At 37.8% G+C, this 22994-nt stretch overlaps 2 protein-coding genes across 2 annotated transcripts in view; one reads left to right on the forward strand and one right to left on the reverse strand.

Moving 5' to 3' along the window:
- Nucleotides 1-4492: 4492 nt before the first annotated feature.
- On the reverse strand, nucleotides 4493-14958 carry ufm1 (ubiquitin-fold modifier 1). Its single transcript, XM_020923011.2, has 6 exons — nucleotides 14852-14958; nucleotides 14694-14750; nucleotides 12784-12841; nucleotides 10438-10477; nucleotides 9163-9195; nucleotides 4493-6651 (listed from the first exon to the last, which is right to left on the reverse strand). Coding segments are annotated over exons 1-6 (264 nt in total). The 5' UTR covers nucleotides 14854-14958; the 3' UTR covers nucleotides 4493-6577.
- Nucleotides 14959-17352: 2394 nt separating this feature from the next.
- Nucleotides 17353-22994, forward strand: part of trpc4a (transient receptor potential cation channel, subfamily C, member 4a) — a 78325-nt gene continuing 72683 nt past the window's right edge. The window contains exon 1 of the mRNA XM_055148252.1: nucleotides 17353-17398. The gene's annotated coding sequence lies outside the window, so the exon portion shown is untranslated. The remainder of the gene's footprint in view (nucleotides 17399-22994) is intronic.

Genomic DNA, 22994 nt, shown 5'->3' on the forward strand with positions numbered 1-22994 from the left:
CATTTAATATCATATATATGTATATTTTCAGTCTGAGTTGTCATTATAAACATTTCCTGTTATAGGATGCTTTCAGTTATTTAAATAAGACTTTGTTTGCCTGAGTACTTGTGTTGCATTTGAGTCCAATTAACCGACGTGACAAACTTTTACATTCTGAGATTTAAAGGTGCACTATACAAAGCTTTTCAACTCTCGCACCGTCTGGTCTTCATGGAAAATGGTGCCAGAAATGCTCCATATGGTATTAAAGCTGCCATCTGTACTTTTTTTTTGTTTTTTTGTCCGGTGTGAAACCTGCCCTTTCCCCTCTCCTCATGACCTTTGTTCAGGCTCACCTGTGTGTGTCTCTCAGGTCTTCTTCTCTCAGGCCAACTTCTGTCAGGCATACCACAGTGGTAACACAGATGAGAAGTACAAATGGGAGCCGTATTATACTCTATCAAACAATAATTCAGTTCCAAGTATGTCTTCAATGAACGTTAGGTTACCTCGCCACAGATCTGAGTTGTAACTTGGACTACAGGCATCATCTGCATGTCTCTGGAAACCAGTGCCAGTGAAAAATGCCAGTGAAACATTCTTGGCAAAGCACTTACATCAACCAAGAGACAAGCAGGTGGTGGACCCTCAAAAGTTACATAGTGCACCTTCAAGAGGACTAGGATGATCTTTTGTCTAAATGTAGTTTATTTTAGATGCAATGAGAATGAATGCACTGAGGTTTTGAATAACTGTTTGACTGTGATTCTTAGTGTCAAGTGTGAACCTCACAAATGAGCACCAAATGGTGGCTGATTGGCAGTAGCACTTTCACACAACAAAAAATCCAGGTTTGATGAGCAGAGAGGATGTGTCTATGGAGTTTACATCTGTCTCTGGATATATTTCCTTTGGGTGCTCTGATGACTCCCAATCAAAAACAAGTAAAATAGATCTGATCAAGTCATTGTGGCTCTAAACCTCCATCTTAGGTTCTCCAGACCAAACCTCAGTCTAGAGATGGTCCATGGGTGCTGCATTGCATGTGGCTGCCCACTGCCCCTGTCAGGTCTCCCCAACAGTTCTGAAGAATGGGTCAAAAACAGAGGAAAAAATCTTCCTTTATAGACACAATAAAGTATACTTATATAGGGCTCCAGTCACGCAACAGGCCCTGGAGTATATACTGTACCTAGTACGTTATTGATTTATGTTTGAGTACATTTTGTAATTTAAGTAAGTGTGGCACCTGAAAAGGATCAATATTTAATTTCTTGTCTCAGAATATGGAGGACTATTACCATAGTTATATAGTCTGGACAGAGGGCCCTCTCTGAAAATGTGAGTGATGGATGACTCTATCATCTTGTCAAAAACTTCCAAGTCATCACATCAACACAACTTTACAACTTGGGTTGTCTCACCATTCTATTTTTTCTTACACTATATTAGCCTATAATGGAAACTTAATGTGAAATATTCTATGTATTCAGAATACAGTCCTTTAATTGGACCATAAATATCAAGCAATCAAACTTTATCCTTTAGAAAGCGCATTAAAAAATATAACACAAAGTGCTTTACAGTGATTAAAAACAATCCCTCATTACCATCCACCCACCTACCCAGCCCCCACAGCTGCCCGACCCCACACAACCAAACAACCCACACACACACACACACACACCCCCACACACACAAACATGCTAAAATACATAAAACTACACATAGTCAAATGTAAGAGTGAATACAGATGAACCAGTTGAGAAAGCACCATCAGAGGAGTCATCCACCACCACCAAGAACCGCCACAGGGCCCAGGGTAGAGGTGAAGCCCAAACACCATCCCTCCACCAGGACACAGGGCCCAGGGGAGAGATGACGCCCAAACACCATCCCTCCACCAGGACACAGGGCCCAAAAGAGAAATGAAGACCCAAACACCATCCCTCCACCAGGAGCCCAAGGGACAGGCCCTGGCAGCTGCAGCTGACCACTGCTCCTGGGGCAGAGGGCTCCTACAGAGGAAACATGTAACAGATATGTTACATTTTCAAGTATTTTTCATTACACGGGTTATGGTGGCATAAGGTATAGGATAAGGTATCTTGAGGGCCACTGGATTACTCTCCAAGCCAATTAATATCTTACATTTATTATTATAGCCTCAAGAGGCTCTCTCAGAATAGACTAAACACAGCTCATGTGTGCTTGAGTGGTTATAGCACTTAGATGGTGTGGATGTGATGCCCGAGAGTAGCTGTTTCTAGCTCCCCTTCACCCCGAAGCTTTGTGTGCTTCAGTGACCCGCTCACCTCAGGTCTGAGGAGGGGGAACATTGGATTTCATTTGAGATGAGCCACACCCTAATGTCTGTAAGAAAGGAGGGATAAAGTGCACAGGGATTTACAGATGAGGATGTGAATGTGGCTAGACTGAATTTTTTCATGCAAACTTAAAGAATGGGTCTAGATATAGTTATGAGATCCAAGGGACTCCCCTTATTTGATATGTGGAAAAAAAGAAAAAAAAAAGTATCTTAAAGGTGCATGAACTTTTCTGATGTGAATGGGCTTGTGCCAGTGAAGATGCATTAAATGCATGTTTTACAAGGTATTTTTAGCAATAAAACACCTATAATTGAATCAATTCATATGGAATAATATGGAATATTCCACCCCAGAAGAGAAGATATACTTTTCACAAAAGTTTTTTACCCAATCACCCAATAACCTAATGTATTATAGAAATCAAAAATACAAATATATTGGTATTCTTCATGATCTGAAATACTGTGCTAAAAATGACACTAAAACTAAACTACAAATAGAAATGATTGAAATGAATACTGAAAATTATTCTATTCAAAGTCATCATTACTGAAATGACAATGTGGGTGAACTTTATAAATCTTTCATTGAAGGCACAGAAAATACCTGGCCAATATAAAACGCCAAACCAATGTCTTTACATTTTCACGCACATGTGCCTTTCCCTCACACAGATTCACACAGTGTAGCAGACCTGATTATGATTGTCATAACTAAAAGTGTCAACAGTGACTGTTTATTTAACACCAGTCACTAACTCATAAATACCTGACCACACAGAAGCTTTGTGTAGGTCACACTGTACCTCCCCATGAGACACACTGTCGTTATGGGCAATAAAAGTCTGAAGAATGTCAAGAGCCCTATTCACTTTATAGCCACATTTCATCAACCGGCCCAGTTAATACTGGCCCTTTACACCAATCATCTGTCCCTCTTACACTTTTTACATTATTTGTGATGCTCAACTTCTTGTATGATATTAGGAAACCAACACACAAAACACATCTCACCCTGAGAAAGTCAATAGTGGCACACTACATATGATGTACATAACAACTCCCTTTCACATCTGTTTCTGTTTATGATGTAGGCTGTTTTAGTTGCAATATGAGTAAACATATTCTGTGACTGGACTAAACATGAAAAGTGATTTTGATTAAATTTCTTGCTCATTGGGTTTAAAGATTGCACAGCATGCGTTGCATTTGAGTGTAAAAGTTTAATTTCATGCCCAAAAGAGCACAAAATCAGAGGTTTGACTTTGATTAATAAGCGGAGGTCTTCATTTTGAATCTTTCAGTGCTTTGACCCCATGCACCTGCTTAATGTCAGTAATGGCCATTTTAAGGTGTGAAAATCAGTGAAAAGTTTATATCACACAAAGTAGTAGTTAAGAACAAACAACATGTTATTTTTTCATTTGTTTTACCATCAGTGATTCTGTTCTGCCACCAGTGTAAGCCTGATACAGCAGCTGCAGAGAACTCACAAAGTCATATATACCATCTGTCCTATAATAAATATCACTTTGATATCCATGTAAGTGCATGTATTAAAAGAACAGAATAATTCACAGAAGGGTATGATACTGGGTGAACTTATCATTGTGGTATTTTCCTAGTGATACTTGTCCCCAGTTAATCCTGTATTCTAAATCACGGTGACACAAACTCAATGAAACAGAATATATATACCAATAGTTAAGAGGTGCCTAAAACCTTCAGGAGCTAAAGGCAGGACACTTATTGAATAGACAGTTCACACTTGAAAACAATCTTTTACGCTACAGTTACACATTACTTAGTATTATTAAAAGCGTAATTAAATCCATCTTAGCTTGATTGAGTAAAACTATTATCTATCCACAGCCCTGCAGCAGCTCAGGACTACTCTCTCTTGGACATTCTAGGTTTTTCTGCAGCAAATATACAGAGGATGCGCCAAGTAATGAGTCTGATTAAAATAAATGAGAAAATCCATTTGTATCTTTGCCCATCCTCTCCTCCTTCATCGAGATCTACAGCCTTAATGGACTCCACTGTGCTGAAGCCTGCATGCTACATTACTCTCTCCGCTATATGGTTTTAACTACATTCTTTTTACTTTTTACTCTAGAAATAAACAACGATAGTGATCTAGTTTGTCATTAATCATGAAGCAATAAGGCACGCAAGAGATCCCGCAAGTCATGGTTTTAATTAAAAATATGTAACTTCCTAGTATCAGTTTTGACAACAACATATGGCAAAAGGCAACAAGTCATCCAACACTTCCCACTTATATTTCCCACATGATTTTGAGTTTTTTTGACCTTAGCTGCAGTTTTTACATCCTTTAGTTTAATTATGACTATTTTAAGAATCCATACACGTTCGCTTTCACCTGCATCCTTACCCCCAATTAGACTTGTAGCAGGAAGAACATGTGTTTTTAGATAATAAGCATTGAGGTAACCAAGCCTGTTTCAGCAGAGGCCTACAGGGGGCAGTAGAGCTCCATCTTGGTCTGTGAAATTCTTTGCCTCTAACGCTGGCCCACAGAACGTTTGGACAAATAAATGCCGTTACTTTCACAAAATTACATTTGAAAAATATATTTAATTATTGTTTAAATGTAATTTCAGCAAGAGACATTTTGCTTTTGCATGTTACAAAACCTGATGAAATGATTAGAATTGAAATAGGACAATTACGTTATTTAGTACAAAAGATACAACTGTTATAATATATTATTTTACTTGTAGTTTACACTGAATAGGCAGAATATTATAGCTACTAACAGGTGAAATTACCTCTTCATTCTAATGCCAGTCAGTGGACATGATCTTCTGGAAAGACCCTGTTGTCCTCAAAGTTGATATACAAGAAGGTGGATACAATTAAAGTTTCTATAGTACACAAAATTAACTGTTTTGTTGCTTTAAGTCATGTTAGAATGTTGCAACCTCCTCAAAAACAGACCTGGAGTTGTGTTTTGTTTCATTCACACATGATTGAGTACTCCCGCATTACTAATCTGTCTACACCCCCCAAAGATCAAAATGGTTAGCCAGGCTGGCGCCACCTAGTGTCTCCGCTCAATTTAACTTCTCTCCAGAGACTAGGTCAGGAATCGGAATACACTGGACGGTTTGCAAGACCCCTGGAAGTGCGAGTCCAGGCACCAGCCAATCAGCGAAAAGCCATAAATTTTGTGCTGGCAACAATTCAAGAGATCGAGGATTTATAACCAAATAAAGAGAATGTTTGGTGAATTTTATCAAGGGGAAAGATGTTATTGCCCTTCCTCCTACGGGATTTGAGAAAAGCTTAATATACCAGTTAGCCCCGTTAGTGGCATTACAGACATCATTGCCAAATAGCAGCGATTGGTTAAATAAAGTACCCGCCTACCGTCGAGCAAACAAATTCTAATGCTGCGAGGTCAGATAGTTTCCACGAAGTGAACCTGACTGATGAATCGGGCTACAAAATGGTCTCTTCCACCTTGTGATTTCATGAAGTGGTAGTTTTCAGCTACCTTTTACCTTTCTTTAGTAGAGATCAGCAATTCCAGGGCTGATGTTTATGCGTTAAACGTGTGAATGAAACAAAACACAATCCCAGGCATACTTTTGGACAAAACATTATAACATAGATCATAAAATAACATAATATGGGCCCTTTAAAGTGTGAAGAATTAAAGCTACACTATGTAAATTTTTGGGCTCACCAGCTGTGTTTTAAAAGGGATATTTCAACAATAAAAACACCAGTAATGAAATAAATGCAAGACTAATATAATTAATACCATTCTGGGTGGGTAACATTCCAAGCAAAGCAACATCTCCATGGAAACAAGCGGATGGTGAAACAGTAAAATGTAAAAGTTACATAGTGCAGCTTTAAGTATTGACTAGAAAACTGAACCACATCGCAGCTCTTGTGACGTGTTCAAAAACTGCAGTGGTCTCTGTCAGAAATGGTCCATAATACCTATAGGACGAGGTAAATCAATGGGTGTTGGTGAAACGGCATGCGAGACCACAACATCTTACATAACGCCCAGGAACTGACAGGTCATGACAATGCTGTGCCTAATCAGAATATGAGTCCATTTTAGTTGAATGTAGATGCACTAATTACGCAACCAGACTGCATTGGCGTGTGCAGTTTGGATCTCCCTGTCCTCATCACTGTCATTTGGGGTCTAAATAAAATAAATATACATATGCGTTGGTTGGAGGTGTTTCCTGGACTCCGTGGGCTGGGGTCTGCTGTGAGTCAGTCTCCTCGCCCTCCCACTCGGTCTCTGGGAATGAGGCGCAGCTCCGAGCCGTGCTTCAGAAACACGCTGCCTGCAAGCACAGAAGCAACACAGGGAATAATTAAAGGTGAAGCATGAGGAGATGAGGTCAAAATGGGTTTAAATGACACATTGTATATAATAAAAATACATTATCCAGTAAAGGACAGTGCTTGTTAAGTTTGTATTATAAGACATTTTAAAGTTTGAGTTCTGTCAGAAGTTACTACCCATAAAGAATACACTACCTTAATACACCTAACTCATGTGCAATGAAATGACACATAATGATTTGTAACACGACCCATCTAACGCCTAATCCTATATGTTATCACTAGTTATTACTTCACTTATCAGTTCACTTCCTTCACTGTAAAATAGAGTGTAACCTATAATTTAATTGAACAAATCTGAGGTAAGGTGAAGTTTTTTGGTGTATGGGTGATAATTACTCTACCCCATGACAGTGTAACCATTATGACTAGATTATAGTGGCACTTGTTCCATCTTTGACATGCTGCTGTCATTCAATTGTTGGAACAAAATGGAATGAATATATCTCTTGTTCTACAATTATACTGCCATTTTCTCTGACCGTGATTTTAGACATTTTAGACTTTAGACATTTATTTTTTTTCAAAGGACAACACATATTCATAAAAATACATGCAAATATGACAGAATTAGCCAAATGACTACTTCCCAACTGTAGTCCCTGCAGGTCAAGAACCTGTTTACATTTTACAGACTCAAACCCAGTTGAAGTTTTGATTGTCATATACAAAAGCCATCATCACTATATGTTCTCCAGCTCAAATCATTAAAAAAAGTATAGGAGCCTGAGTCACCCCATGCAATCACAGAAAACTGCAGTAGGAGTGTGACATGTCGGGTGGGAAATAGGTGGGGCAATTACTCTTCAGTATGGGTGACAGGAGACCCAAGCACCATAGTGAATGTCCAGACCAATTACACCTCCTCCATTTGGCTCAGAGGGTGCATACTAGTTTTTTCTCCAAATGGTAACTAGATTTGTAATCTCCATTTAGGTAGCCTGTACATTGCAAGTTTTCTTTCTTTAATTTATGGATCATCCATAGGCTTGCCCAGTGCTTCTCCACAGTTGAAGGACGCTGCAGTGAATTAAAGAAGGCGATTTGACAGAGGTGTCTGCGCTGAGGCTATTCTGGGCCCACACAGTGTGAACAGATAAGAGCAGCCGTGAGAGCCCCCTACCAGCTCTGCACTGATGATGGAGGAGGACCTAATCAGAAGCACGCCTTTAGTCAAATCTGGCATTATCATATACACTGCGGCGAAAATCTAACGGAGTGTTGTGCATATTTGTTGAAAGTCATGTCACAAGAAAAGGCAAGTATAAGCAAGAATTCCCAGGCTGTATAATAGCAAACAAATGATAAAAGAGCTGTGAGCGCAAACGTCGGCTCCTGTCTGGGGTCAGTTTTAATTGAATCTTACATTAAAAGCAGATTCTTGGGGCAACACATTTATATTCATGAAATCAGTTATCACCATTTCCATATAAACAGCTCAGAGGCCGACTCAGACACACAGACCTTTAGGTTCAGGGAGATTTATTTTGTTCATGGAAAAACAAGAACACCCCAAAATGTAAAGTTAAAAATGTGTGGGAGTTTAACATCACATCAGTTTTATTCAGCAATGTTCAACTGCACTAATTACCAACAACAATATGACCAGCTACTGAGGAGTCAGCCCAATGTGTGACAAACTGGGATGCACTGTGTATTTAACTTTCTACTTAACAGACCACTGTCACAATGATCCACACATGGTAGAGGGGTTGTCATCTTGCTACAGTATGAATGAGGTGTGGGTGAGTGCGTTTGGGGCTGGCTGGAAGGGTTGAAGGTGCCGACTGGCAGCCATGTCTAGTTTATCATTTAGAACCAAGGCAGCTGTGGCTTCAGTATGAGCATGTGGAGAGTGAATGAATAATTCAATGTAAGATGCTTTGGATACTCTGAAAGGTGTTGTATAAATTCAAGTCTGTAACTTTTACTAAATAGACCAGCCTTGGATGGAAGACTATTGACCATAAGACCCCACATGCAGTGCAGTTTTGCAGAGATTCTATGGCCTTGCTATTTCCCGTATTCAAATAAACTTTGAGGGAGAAATGTTCACTTTCAAGGCAAGACTAAAAATGTTCATGGTCGTAGTCCTAGGGCTGCTCACATTTTTTTAGAGCATTAAAGATGAGCAGGTAGGGCTTTATCATAATTTCCTTTTAGCAAAATGAGGCACAATTATTACTTTTGAAAGCATAAAAGGAACCAGAACAAAACTCATTTATGTGGCCTGCTTTTTGATTCCAGTATTAATGCTTAAGCTATTACTAAGAAACGATGCTCAGATTTGACTAAAAGCACTTACACTAAAGTACTGTGTAGTGAGCTCTTTAGCACATTAAGTACTTTAATACCACTAAACAGAAGGAAAAAATATGATTCTTTTTATTAAGGATTTTGTAAGGAAAAAAGGATCTTTTTATACATTGTCAAAAGACTTTTCAACTCACCTGCCATCTGTGCAGGGTTAATTCCTATTCCATCTGCAAAGAAAGATAAAAAACATAAGATTTTAAAGAGCAAATGGACATACAGTAGTAGCCAGTTCAAATGTATTTATGCTGAGGCTGTGTTTGAAAAATACAGTTCAAAGCAATACCAAAAAAATCCTATGATGTTTTTACTTTGAGAGGACAAAAAGCATATGGCACTGAGATTAATAACGTCACAGAGAGTGAATAACTGATCAGCTCAGGCAGTAAACAATAGTCCTTTTCTGACAATAACACTGTAAACACCAGAGGGATTTGCCAATAAATAAGTGTTAAATTGTTCTTCTAAATGTCTAAGCTGTGTCAGAGCAGAACAGCTATAAACAAAAGTGTTGTTTTGCAGCGCGCCTTAATTGATGGGGAAGAGAAAATAAATTGTCAATTTTCCAACTTCTGATAGTCACAGAAAATTATAGTCATTTCATGCCATGGCTTAGTTAGAAATGTTTACTCTTGAATGTATATTTCCACTTTTGCCAAGGTTTCTGCCCTGCATTTGTGACACAATTTTATACAGCTAGTGAGCATCAGTGACAATGATGTAGTGAGCTTAAAAAAATAGTTTGCATTTAATCTCTAAATGTAGACTTGGCAAGGGACAAATATCTTACTTTCTCAATAAGCAGATTCCCTTGCAAAATGTACTGACATTTCTTTGCTTTAAGTTTTTCTGTGCATGAGCGATGTCAGCATTAGAAAGTAACCTACATGATACATTACTTATTTCATAGGTAATTCAATTAGATAGAAAGCAAAAAAGTCAAGTTGTATGGCTCAGAAAAGTAGACTACACTATTTCATCAAAAACATACCTGGCATTGTGTTTTATTTCAATCACACATTTGAGTAATCCTTTATCATTAGTCTATCTACATCTCCAAAGCTCAAAATGCTCTGTTCCACCTTGTGATGTCATGAAGCAGTAGTTTTCAAGTTAACAGCTACTTTTTACTTTTTGTTTATTACAGATTGGCAATTCCAGGTCTGAAATTATCCAAATGATTCTAGTGAAGGTGTCTAGAGTTTAAAAACACAGTGAAGCTCTTCCTGTATCACATGACATCACAAGGTGGAATGGATTGTTTTCTGTTTGAGAGTGAATGAAACAAAACACAACTCCAGTTATGTGTTTGATGAGGAAACAACATTATAACATAAAACGGGAAATAACGTAATATAGGCCCTTTAAGACATAAAGCGAACAATGTTGCATGTCTTGTGCCCTAAACTTACCATTTGTTATAATCGCACTAGTAGCTGCAGGCACTTTGAACTGTAACAAAGAAAAAACATATTAATTAGTCCCAACCCACAGATAGACTGAACAAATTGGAAAAGCATTTTGAGACATGTTCCTTTCTAATTCCACTTTGCCAGAGGACATTGTGACAGCGAGATTGTAATAGCTTTTGACAATTTTACATTCAAGCTGAGATATCATTGTTTAGCATGAGTAAAAAATAAAACTGCTACTCTGTGTATTTAGGGGGTCTTTGCTGTCCAACTCACACAGCTGCCAGACAAACAGTTGGATGTGAGCCCGAGGGAACAATTGCCACGCTTAAAATCTCTATAGGATAAAATGAGTATACACAGCCACACAACATGTCCTTCTTCAGTGTGGAACAGAGAGGAGACGAGTGGGCAGCCGGATTCACACAGAGCTCAGAGAGAAGGAGCAGTCTGTCTCTGGGAAGATAAGTTAAACCGCTGGTACAGTACAGTGGATGTACAGCAGCACACAAGGACAGTGGCCAATGAAAGTGTACAGAAGACTATTGTGAAAAAAAAAATATTTAAAATATACAATAGTTGATTAATATAAGCATGTTTTTAATTCAAAGGACTGCATTCATGGAAGGAAAATGTATTTTACCAATCATTTTAAAGCTGTGCAAAAAGAGTTTGCTAATCAAGCTCTATGTTCAGAGAAATAAAGCAATGACCAACAATCTTGCTTCATAGTTTATGAAATGATAGTTAAAAGTTAAAAATAAGACACATTTAGCATTTTAAAAGATAAAATATGTAATACATTTTCTAAGAAATAATATAATGCATGGCTCCACGAGAACAAGACAAGAAGATATATAAGCATAAATACTTTTTGTTCATTTCTTCCCCATTGTGCTTTTTCATATCAGAACATATTTCTTCTAAAATATTTTCAGTAAAAGGATTGGTTCCAACATGGCAAAATATATATATATATATATATATATATATATATATATATATAATATATAATATATACAGTCCCTGACAAAAGTCTTGTTGCTTATCCATTTTGTTGAAACAAAAGCTTATAACCTGACTTTAATCGACCCCAGTCTACAATCTACCCCCAGACATGCTCAATGATGTTCATGTCTGGTGACTGGGCTGGCCAGTCCTGGAGCACCTTGATCTTCTTCGCCTTGAGAAACTTTGATGTAGAGATAGAAGTATGCGATGGAGCACCATCCTGCTGCAAAATTTGACCCCTTTTATGGTTGGGAATGTAAGAGGTAGCTAATACTTCTTGATATTTTAGGCTATTGATATTTGCCTTCCACCCTGCAAATGTCTCGCACAGCCCCATACTGGATGGAACCCCAGACCATGATTTTTCCGCCACCAAACTTAACTGTTTTCTCCTGCAATATTTGCGGCGGCTGAGATGTAATTCAACCGAGGATTCATCTGAGAAATCCACCTTCTGCCACTTTTCCAGTGTCCATCCTTTAAGCAGGCTGTGGGCCTTGGCAAATGCCACATGGTTTTTTTAAATGCCTTTTGTTTAGTGCTGGTTTCTGTGCACTGATTCGACCATGGAGGCCATTTCAAGACAGAATTCTACAAACTGTTGTGGTTGACACAGGGACTTGAGGTGACCAGGCCTAGGTGGAGCTCTGCTGCAGTGGAAAAGGGGCTGGCCTTGGATTTTCGAATCAACAAACGGTCCTCCCGAGCAGTTGTCTTGCGGGGTCTGCCGGACCTGGGCTTGTCAAAAACATCTCCAGTCATTTCAGATCTTTTTCTTATTCTTTGTACTTGACGCTGAGACACATTGAAGGTGTCAGCCACCTCAGCAGTGGATCTGGTCTTCAGCCTCTTGATAATTAACGCTTTGGTCTCAGGGTGGATCTTAGGCATGTTGTCAGAGGTCAAGTTGCAGTTGTTGTGAAGGTCTGGTTCTGCTGGGGTTCTTTTTATACACACCCACTAATTGACTGATCAGTAACTGATCACAGGTGAGGCTGTAATCTAGGATTGGGTGCATCATATGACAAGGCAACAAAACTTTTGTCTTGCCAAAATCTGACCTTTCTGTGTTCATTAAATGATCAATCTTTCTTCAGTGAAGCTAATTTATTTTAGTATATTGAGCATAATTTGGGAGGGTTTTAGCTTTCATATGAGACATTTCTAAAACCAATCGATTAATTTAAAGTCAGGTTATAAGCTTTTGTTTCTACAAAATGGATAAGCGACAAGACTTTTGTCAGGGACTGTATATATATATATATATATACACACATGATCCCATCCCTAGAATATAAGCCATTTTTATGAATTCATAAAATGGGGGGCATTTACCTCTTCAGCAGCAAATTTCAACACAGCTGTGAAAGGTGTGCTCTCTGGTACACTTAAACTGTAAAGCAAAACAAAGAGACATTACAAACTGCATTACTATTTGACACATAGCAAGTGAGCAAGTCTGCAGACAGTGTAGTAAGATATATGTCAAAGACCACTGGCTATGCAATTTTCTATTAAACGACATTCCCAAATTACCATGACTCTAGACCAAATTCGATTTAAGTGAACTAAACTGGTTTCAACCTGCTGCCAACCCCGGCCAAATGTGCCTGTGCAGCGATGTGAGTGCAGTTCTGCTGCTGACTATCACCATGAGTGAAAAGAAACAGGGAACAGTTCCTCCCGGGGCTAAATGAGTAGAACATTATTTCTGTCAGAGATGTTTCTATGGGGGGATGTGAGACCATTTAAGGAGCAAATGGTGATACATGCTGCCAGCCGAACGCGTCACTAAAGTATTGAGGCTGTGGTTTGAAGAAGGGAGCAACGCACTCCTCAAAGATGGAACACACAAAACAGCACTGAGCATTCATAACAGAACTGAGCTTAAACAAAATAGAGATGATAACACCAAGTAAGGCAAGCAAAGCAAAATCAGGAAACTAAAATGCAGATTAATATAGCTGGGTTGGAGATCTTAAAAGGTGTGCTTATACCAAGGTTTGTGTTACTCTTAAATGCATTTGGTACACAATTGGCATTACTATCTACTTCCTCAATTTAATTCTGGTACAAGATCAGCGACCTGCTTGTCTCCATGAGGATGTTATTGCTTTGTCTGAAATGTTCCACAGTATGGAAGAGACCCCCACCCAGGAAAGTCTGATAGTGAATCTTTCTTTATCTATACCAATTTTGTTGATGTGTTACAGGTCACTCTTTAGATCAAGGATTTTTAAGGGAGTCTGTGCCTTTGAATTTCTTGATAGATTTTCATTTTACTAAAACTTTTCTTGATTTTATCTAGTTTTGTAGTACTGAAGACTTAAACAATCTGCTTAATTACATTGCCTAAGCTTCAAAAACCCAATGCGGGTGCTTTAAGTGAATGTTAATATTTGAATGCAGCTAGTGATTATGAAAGAGCACGGATGGACTGTATCCTGATTTTCTGCTGCCAGAACCAATGCCATTTCTCATTTACTCATTATCACTTCACAGTTCATGCAGAGAAATTAGCCGCAGCGGGTCCTGACTAAATTAAAGAGATGGCTCCTTCTGAGGTCTTGTGAGGACATAAATGGTTTTATTGCCCACAAGATGATGGCAGTGACTAAAATCACTATCTGTCACTGACACTCTAAAGAGAATCGGAAACAGGCAGTGCATATTATTCTGGGACATTCAGAACTGCACAGATGGCATTTAAATGGTTTATAATGAACAAGAATTTGACTACTAAAAAGAAACATTTTGCTATGCTTAGTAATTAAATGCCTTCTAGCAATGTTTTTCTTATATTGTGCAGCCTTGGTTCAGATCTTTTGAACAGTTACCCAAGATAAACACCAGCATGGGGGTGACGAAATCATGTCTATTTGCAAATGTTATGTTACACCATATGGTGAGTCACTGAGACAAACGGGAGTGGGAGAAGAAAGAATCATTTTGTTAAGTTAATAAACAAATCAATGCCAGCACTATTCATTTATAGGGTTACTTAAAAACAGTAATAACCCAAAGCTCGTCGGTGTAATATAAGAAAAAACATCCATCCTTCTCCTCTTACAGCCCATAAACCGCATTTACATGTTATGCGGTTAGGGGGTGTGTGAAAGCATAGATTTCACAAAATAGTTCTACAATCTATACGTAAAAACGTGTAAAATGAGCGCTATGAATGTGAAGTAGAGACATCAGTGCTTGTGTACAGTCCATGGTGCTGAGCTGTCACTGTTACTCACACTTTGAATGGCAGCCGGGGGTCCGACGTTAACGTGATTTTAAACGTTACTTTGGACCTGATGAAACAAATAAAACAATATAAACACAGACACGCATGTTCGGTTATCAAAATTTAAAAATCTGAGGAAAAATTCGATGAAACAAAGCTTAAACTCACATGTTTTAGACGAGCCGACTCCACAGCCAATGTGTTTATCCAAACCCGGAAATGCGAAGGACCCAACGTACACGTCATCCATCTAGTTCTGATTTAGTTTTCATTTTTGTGAACTTCGGGGTTGGTTTATTGATACTAGATTCACACGTTTTGAATGTTAAAAAATAAAACAACAAAACGTATATATTTATTGTGATTTTCAGTACAAAAATTATGTAATTGCATTCAGGCGTTTTGTCTGTACCGTAAGTATAAATACATGTGCGCAACAAATTTTTTTGGTGCACGTTTTAGGTCTTAAACATAGATCCATTATTTCACAGTAACAGACTTTTTATATACAGTCAATGACATGTTAAATGAGGTAAGCCGACGTGAGTATTTTATTTTATTAAATTTTTTATTTCTTAATTTTTTTCATCAACATGTGTACCAAAAATGAAATCAAAAGACACACAGGCACGCTTGTTCTCCCATGTACTTATAAAAACTTCACTTGGCCTGGCAAGAATTGAATTATTTTACTTTACCAATGCTTTCTATTTAGTTATTTTACGTCACAAAATCACACAGAAGGATTCTTTTGACTGTCCTCTTTGAAAAACAGGGTAAGATTTCAGCCTATTTTTGAAATGATAAGTTATTGTACCTACCTAGATTTAACATTTAGTCTATAATCATAATCAATCTTTGAAATAAATACACTTTAGTGAAATGTTTCAATGGGTATTTGCATTTTAGTAAATCAAATGCCACTTTCCTGAGCTAACATTGTATTAAACCACAAAACATACCTGTAACTCTTGATCCTTTGTTTAAGATTCATGACACGCAGTATTGAGCAGGATGTATGATGAGAGATCTATTTTGAGTACTCATTAACATAGCATAAGCAGATTGCATAAAATGAAATCTGGATTGGCTGCAGATAATCAGAAATCAATGATAACAGCTTATTATGAATGCATGTGCATACTCACTCACTTCAATGGGACCACATCAATAAATTAAAATGTTGTCGAAAAGCCCATATAGTTCAGTAGAAGTGGAAGGCACCTCCAATTGGCACATGGCAAAGTACCCTATGGATATTCATTTTAAAATTATTAACATTATTTGCATAGAGAGAGACTGAATTATGTTTTATATTGTGCTTGAGCTTACATCCATTGTATCCTGCATTCCAAAATGTGGCCGAATCCAAATTTAACCTTTTTGTTGATGAAATATGTATGTAATTTACCAACATTTTGAAGGGGTGAGCTTGAATCATTGATGGGATCTGTCCTGTTTGTTTTAAGGGCTGCAGATGTCATGGCAACCTCAAGACCTCCCCTCCAAGCAAACACACATCTGTTTGATATTCAGTGTACTCAAGTCCACGAAACAATCACCTTGGTTCATACGACATTCTGCTGCTACTCCTACACAACCAGGACTTCATCTTTCCTCAAGGACGGTAAAGTAGAGTGTTTAGAGATTGTTATAATCTGAAACATTTTTCAAAAACATGTAAAGAGAAATTGAGTTTTCTTAAGCATTTTTCTTTTTGCCTGAACTGCATCTAAGGACATTTTAACAACACAATATTAACGGAAGGTCATTATAAACAGCTGAGATCCTTCCTCTGATTGAGCCTGTGTGGAGCTTTTCCATTATTATTGTCTTAATAGGAGCCGTCCCTTCTTCACATGCTGCTACTTCAGAGTCCAGGGTGCTGCTACTTAAGCAGGATTTAATGCCCTGGCTCCCACTTACCTCACACTTAAGAGAGAGCCAGGTCAGACATAGTTACACATGGTTCATGAGGACAGCTCCAAATCTCAGCACTAACACTGCCATAAAGTTGTCAAATTGTCGCCACAGTTTTTACCACTTTTACCGCTAATAGCACTTTGAATGCTAATTACCAGCTAAGCACAAAGCTCTATTGTGTCATCAAGATATGTGACACATCTATAATTATTCTGGTGAAAGTCTACAATATTGGTTGTCTGCTTAAAGATTATGTAACTTTTTTGTTAGCATATCCGCCACCTGCTTGTCTCCATGTTTGTGCTTTGTCTGCACAGTTTCACAGTGTGGCATTATGGAACATTTCAGCCAAAATAAACACATATGAGAGTAGACAAGCATGTGGCAGACCCCTTATTTAATGGTTACACAATCTACCTTTAAATAACAGCAATGAAATTAAAGGGAGCAGCTATGCCTATGGTCTGTTAGTTTTGTCTTGCTGTTAATAATTAATGGTTGTAATAAACAGATCAGCCCTCAATTATGTCACTGTGAGCAATTAACCTGTAAAGGTGATTTGATTCCTGCTGTGATCAAAGATTAAGGTGATCCTGTTAGATGAGATCATATTACCATATAATTTCTACTTTTTCTCTTAGTGTTAAAATGACTCACCTTAACTTGTATTTGATCTTTCCATCACATTTTTAATAAGCAAGTGAGGTCAGGTTTATCAAATATTCTTTCTTGCTCCTGCAGGAAAACCTGTCCAATGGACAATTCTTTTCCAGACCTTCAGCAAAGATTGTGGTGAGCAATAAGCATGTTTTATTTCATTGCAATGTTATTGATAGCTAAACCTTGTGCCAGCTATTGTCCTTTGACAGAACAGAGGTGAAACCTGGATGAATTAGTTGAGTTAAACTGCTGTTTTATTTTGCATGTTTCATAAGATCACATCAGTGCCCCCATAGACTTGGTGGGTGTAACTCAATCGGAAACAAACTCTCAAGTGAGCCCCCGGGGGACCAATCGCAGCGTCACCCTCTCCTCTGTTTACCTCCTTTACATAATCCTCAGAAGCAGCTCGTGGTCGTAATTAAGCACAAGCAGGGAGCAGCATCACTTGTGTTGTGTTGACATTGGGTTGGCTTGATAAACAGGCTTTTCTCACAGAGTATCATCTCTACATATGAAACTGCATAAGTTCAAAAGGTTGTAAGTTATGTTCAGGTGAAGTACAGTATTTATTATGAGAAATACAGTATTTATCACCATTACTAGTTAACATAGCAAGTTATCACTAAGAAGAGTGCATTAGTTTGTGGTATATAGAATCAAAATTAAAACTAGTGTCAAAACCTATATATATATATATATATATATATATTGGTAATGAAAACTTGTGGTTATTAAAATCATTAGTATCAAAGTGTCAAGCCTTGTTGTAACTTGTTACCATGAAAACAAGTGCTTTTGTTTATTGCTAATACTACAAATTTGAATGTCACTTACCTGTACTCAATGCACACTTCAGAGTTACATTTAGTTCATTTCGGTCCATCTAGTAAAATAGAAACTTGTTGGAGTCAAGGTGTGTTTGAGGAGAAAAGAAATCAGTTTGGTATAGCCTAAGCAAATTCTACCTGTCAACATTTATGTGGATTTTAGACTTAGCTAAAGCATTTCTAAACTGTCATTTTGTGATGTTGTGCCACAGCCACAAATCCATCACAAATAATAGCAACAAAAACATATTTATCACAGAAACATATTCAAAGGCACACACTGCAACCAAAACGTAATGAAGCGTTAAAAGATAAATTAATACAATTCACGGTCCACGGGTTCAGGAAATAGGGAAAATAACCTCAAAAATCACTCAACATTATATACTGCCCTGACATTACTCTCTGAAAGATGCCTTATTTATCAGTATGAAGAAGCTTTACGACTTATAATCTAGGGTCATACCATTTGCAATAGACGAGAGGGACATAAGTTAGGTTGAAAGCATTTTTGAAAACTACATATATCTATTACAGTGTTCAGAATAGGTGTGTGAAAGCGGAGACTTGAAATGAGGTCAGGTCGAGCTAATGTGCAGGGATGGGTGAAATTAAAGGTTGTGAACGTGGTAAGATGTGGAGAGAGTGAGTCAGGTACGGGAGGAAATTATAGTGGCACAGAAAAGATGGGCACTTTTATTCTCTTGGTGATCTACAGCCTCCACTCTCCAAAATTACCCTTCTGCAATTTATCAATGACCATGCACCTGTCCGCTTGTTCAACTCCACAAAGATCTGACATTTTTGGGAATTAGATTGTGTTCAAGTCAGATGGTCTTAAAAATGTCTTGAACCTAAATGTCAGACCAAATCATTGTGAATATGGCACTTCAGAATCAATAACAAATGTGAGGTTGTTTTTCTTGGCTCCAACTCATTGTAGAACTGTTACATATTTTACCAAATTAAACCATCTGTCAAGGCTCCTGTTGAACATGTTTGCAAAAGACAGTGACTCACAATGGCTTGAGGTGATCTTTAGTGAAGTAACTACATTTGAGGCACTCAGTCATTGTAACATTATGTATAAAGTGAATGACCACATGTTTCTATTCACATATGGTATTTATTAGAGATAGGCCAATATATTGGTTGACTGATATATCGGGCAGATATTTGCACTTTTTAGCAAATAAGCTATCGGCCTAAAATTTCCCACACAGGCTGACCTGCTGCTTAAAGCTTTATTTAAACACGTCAATGCAAATAGATAACTGCTCAAAATGTGACTATTTAGCACTCTTGAAAGTTTTTGGTTTGTGGTTAGAAATACATAATTTGGTGAAAATAATCAAAATCTCTACACACCGGCCCAAAAATATTGGTAGATATTATTGGCCATTGGTTGTTCTGGATTCTAAAGAATCTGCATCAACCATGAAAAAAACAAAACAAAAAAAACCCCACATATTGGCTGTTTCCTAGTATTTATGCAGGTTACTTCTTTGTTGGTGGGTTCTAATAAAATGAGTGTCTGGAAGCATGCAGTTGTGTTTGCCCACAGAGAGATTGACGAGGCCTCAAGCACCAATTAGTGTGTTGAGAGGAGTCTCCTCTCCTGCAGGGCCCATACATATCCAGCTATATTTACACAGCTACTGTACCATGATCAGCTCGATATGCAACTGGCGCCATAACAAAATGTACTTAAGACTTTTCCAAACTGCACCAAAATATGTTTTATAATTGTCTGTACCTGTCAAGTCCAATAGATACATTTAAAGTGCATTGTCTCTGAAATCAATAGAAACCTCATTACTGGAGCTAATGCTAAGCAAACGCTATACGGTGATTTGTCTTCCACTGTGGCTTGTTGGCTAAAAATAGGTTTACTATAAATGTGATTAAAGCTCTTTACAGTATATTCTTCATTTGGATGTCGAGATGTCCAGATGACAGATGGGCCACGCTTCATTTAAGTGAAGAATCTGAGTGGAGTGCAAACTTTTTGATGTAAAGTAAACTTTGCTCTACTTCTGGCTTTTGCTCTGTGAAAATGAATACTGTTGCAAAACCACTTACATATCATTTAACCACAACATTAAAATTTAAAATTATTATTTTTCCCCTGGGGCCTCATCCCGCTGGAACATGCCTGGAATCCCTCTCCAGGGAGGCCTGAGCAGGCTCCTCTAGATGTGGAGGAGCATCGGCTCTACTCCGAGTTCCTCCATTTACCTCTACTGTCCACCACCCTGCGGAGGAAACTAATTTCCTTTTATCCTTTTGGTGCATTCAATCCCATATTCGTGAACCCTACTAAGATACTTAACCAATTATACCCACCAGTCACATTCATCTTATCTGATGTAAAAAATAGACTTTTTGTAAAAGAATCTGTGTTCCATAGATAACATTATAATTGAGACCTGTGTAGTTTAACACTTTGCATCAATTAAAAAGATATTATTAATCTGAAGTCTTATCGTGGATTGTAAACCACCCGCATTGTCCAACATTGATTCTAAGTCCGACTCTTGGTGATGAATTGGTGAGTGCGTGTTGTTGCATATGTCCCTAATCCATCTGGCAATAAGGTCTGTCAGTGTCTGTGCCATGTAAACAGCAGCCTGTCAATATGGCCGCCTCAGAGCCCATATCTCCTGCACACATACGCATACAGACACCACATTAGCATCATTAGCCTGATGTATGACCCCATGCGTTGTCAGGGGCATATCTAATTTCATGCTTGTCACAATCTCTGAAGGACAATCTCTGTTTAACTGCTGTGGAGACTGTCATAAACATGGTGCCTCCTGCTCGTAAATATTCAATTGTGAATCTGTAATGTAACCAAATTCAGTATGCATTAGTAATGGGCATATTGCTGCTTGCAGGGCTCTTGGAGTTGGGAGAGTGTCAATAATGTCATTTATGATGCCATTTCAACAATGAACAAGGGTCTGATGTTTATGGATGCTAATTTCCCATAGATAAATTCTGTATGGTGAAGTCTTCCACATATTCAGGCTTTTACTGTATTATGTTAGTTATAATTAATTTAGTTTAATTGTGTTTTTCTGTGCCTTCCTTCTTGGGCAACACAAAACTTGCACAACAGGTCAAATTTTCAGTAGTCCTGACCAAGCGTAGCTCATCAACACATTGTCTATTTTAACTACAATTGAGATGAGTTATGAAACATAGATTACTGAAATAAAAAAAGGATACAAATCATAATCTTTTTTTAAATAAAAAATAACATTCTAGTCTTTGTCATGTTTTTTGGAAGTTGGTTAAGAGGTTTCTTTGCTATTTTGACAGATAAAATGAGAACAATGAAAAATCTTTGTCTGTCTGTGATGCTGCTAATGCGGCCGATCACACAGACATGAAAGAGGAGTTCAAGTGTTCTGACACACGTCCAAACTCAGGGTAAACAGCTCAGCTACAGATGACACTACACTCACAACTCATCACCAGAGCCCGGAGAGGGCTGAGTGCAGATTAAAAATCTGATGCCAAAAAATTACACTCAAGATGGAACTGCACACACTCTGTCATGATCACTAATTTTCATTTTGCAATGACCAATCCTTAAGATAACTTCTTTCCACTGATGTAATAAATGGCACCATTATGTAGAGATTATATTGACATAATACCAGGTGATTTAGTTTAATAGGATAGTTTAATGCTAAAAAAGTGATCCTGCTGATTTGTATATACACTTTTGGCAGCAATACACTTCAGTACAATGAAAATGAATGCTTATGTTAAAAAGTGTGTTAGAATCTCTAATGACTCAAATTTTTGACTCTCTACTGCTCATATGTTTGGATACTACAAAAAGCAAGAAGAATTGAAAAAGTTTCCCACTGTTGCATATAAATGTAAATATGGAGCCCCAAATGCCTACAGTAAATAAAGCATAAACTATGAGACTGCTGACCAACTGTTGAAATATATTCCAAATGTTGTCCACAGGCAGGTTTAGACACACGTATGAATGGAAGAAGACAATACTGTGGTGGCACACGTTGCATAAACATGAGTATTTGTGCAGAAAACATGGGCTACCCTTTTCAGATAGTCCTGACAGCCAGTGCTGGCCAGCATTAACGTGTTGGGCTTGTTAGTGTGGACTTACACTGACTTGTTGACAGGAATATACAGTATTGTGAGAGTTAGAGAGACACCATATATAAAAAAAAAAATTAGAACTACATATACTGAACTACAAAACTGCCTGATTTGTACTTCACTGGGATTATATTTCCTTTTTTTTTTTCATTTTTACTCCATAGATGTTGCTAAATTGATTTTCTGTTGAACTTTCTTCACTTTCTGCACCTTGATTCTAGCCTTTAGGCTACCTGTAAGGTTATACCTGTCTTATTGATCATGTAGAGAACTGAAGCAGTCTGCGTGTTGATGAGGAAATCAATGGTGTTTTTCAGCAGTCCATGTCGTGTTCTTAGGTCTCCTTCAGCAATCAACTCAGAAGAGTCGCTCTGGCTGTGAAACCAAACTCATGTCATTGTTGTGATGGACAGAGTAAACCACTAGTTTAGAGCTGAACATGGGCAGTTCTCAACAAAAACAGATTTATCCTCAAACTAAATTAAGAAATCCTAAAATTAAACCAGGTGGTTGCAGTGGGCATATTACGCAGTTATTTTGTTTTGATTGTTTTGATCTTTTATTACATGAAGCTATTACATGCAGCTAGTTTACAGGTTTGTAGTGAGACAGGGTTGTGAATGTTTGACAAATAATCTGAGAAATGTATTTTTTCATTTTTTAAAAATGAAATACACATATTACCATATATATTATATATTTACTTATGTTGTCTTTGAACATGCATTTCAATACAACAGTGCTATATACTG

Source organism: Boleophthalmus pectinirostris, unplaced genomic scaffold (genome assembly GCF_026225935.1).
Source record: "Boleophthalmus pectinirostris isolate CB_2022bp ecotype Guang Dong unplaced genomic scaffold, ASM2622593v1 HiC_scaffold_12, whole genome shotgun sequence".
NCBI classification, from domain to species: Eukaryota; Metazoa; Chordata; class Actinopteri; order Gobiiformes; family Gobiidae; genus Boleophthalmus; species Boleophthalmus pectinirostris.

What these genes read in the sequence shown, in the direction of transcription:
- ufm1 (XM_020923011.2), bottom strand. An exon ending in TAGTGCGATTATAACAAATG is followed by an intron (nt 9,196 to 10,437) that starts GTAAGTTTAGGG and finishes CTTTCTTTGCAG; the next exon opens with ATGGAATAGGAATTAACCCT. An exon ending in TAACCCTGCACAGATGGCAG is followed by an intron (nt 6,652 to 9,162) that starts GTGAGTTGAAAA and finishes CTGTGCTTGCAG; the next exon opens with GCAGCGTGTTTCTGAAGCAC.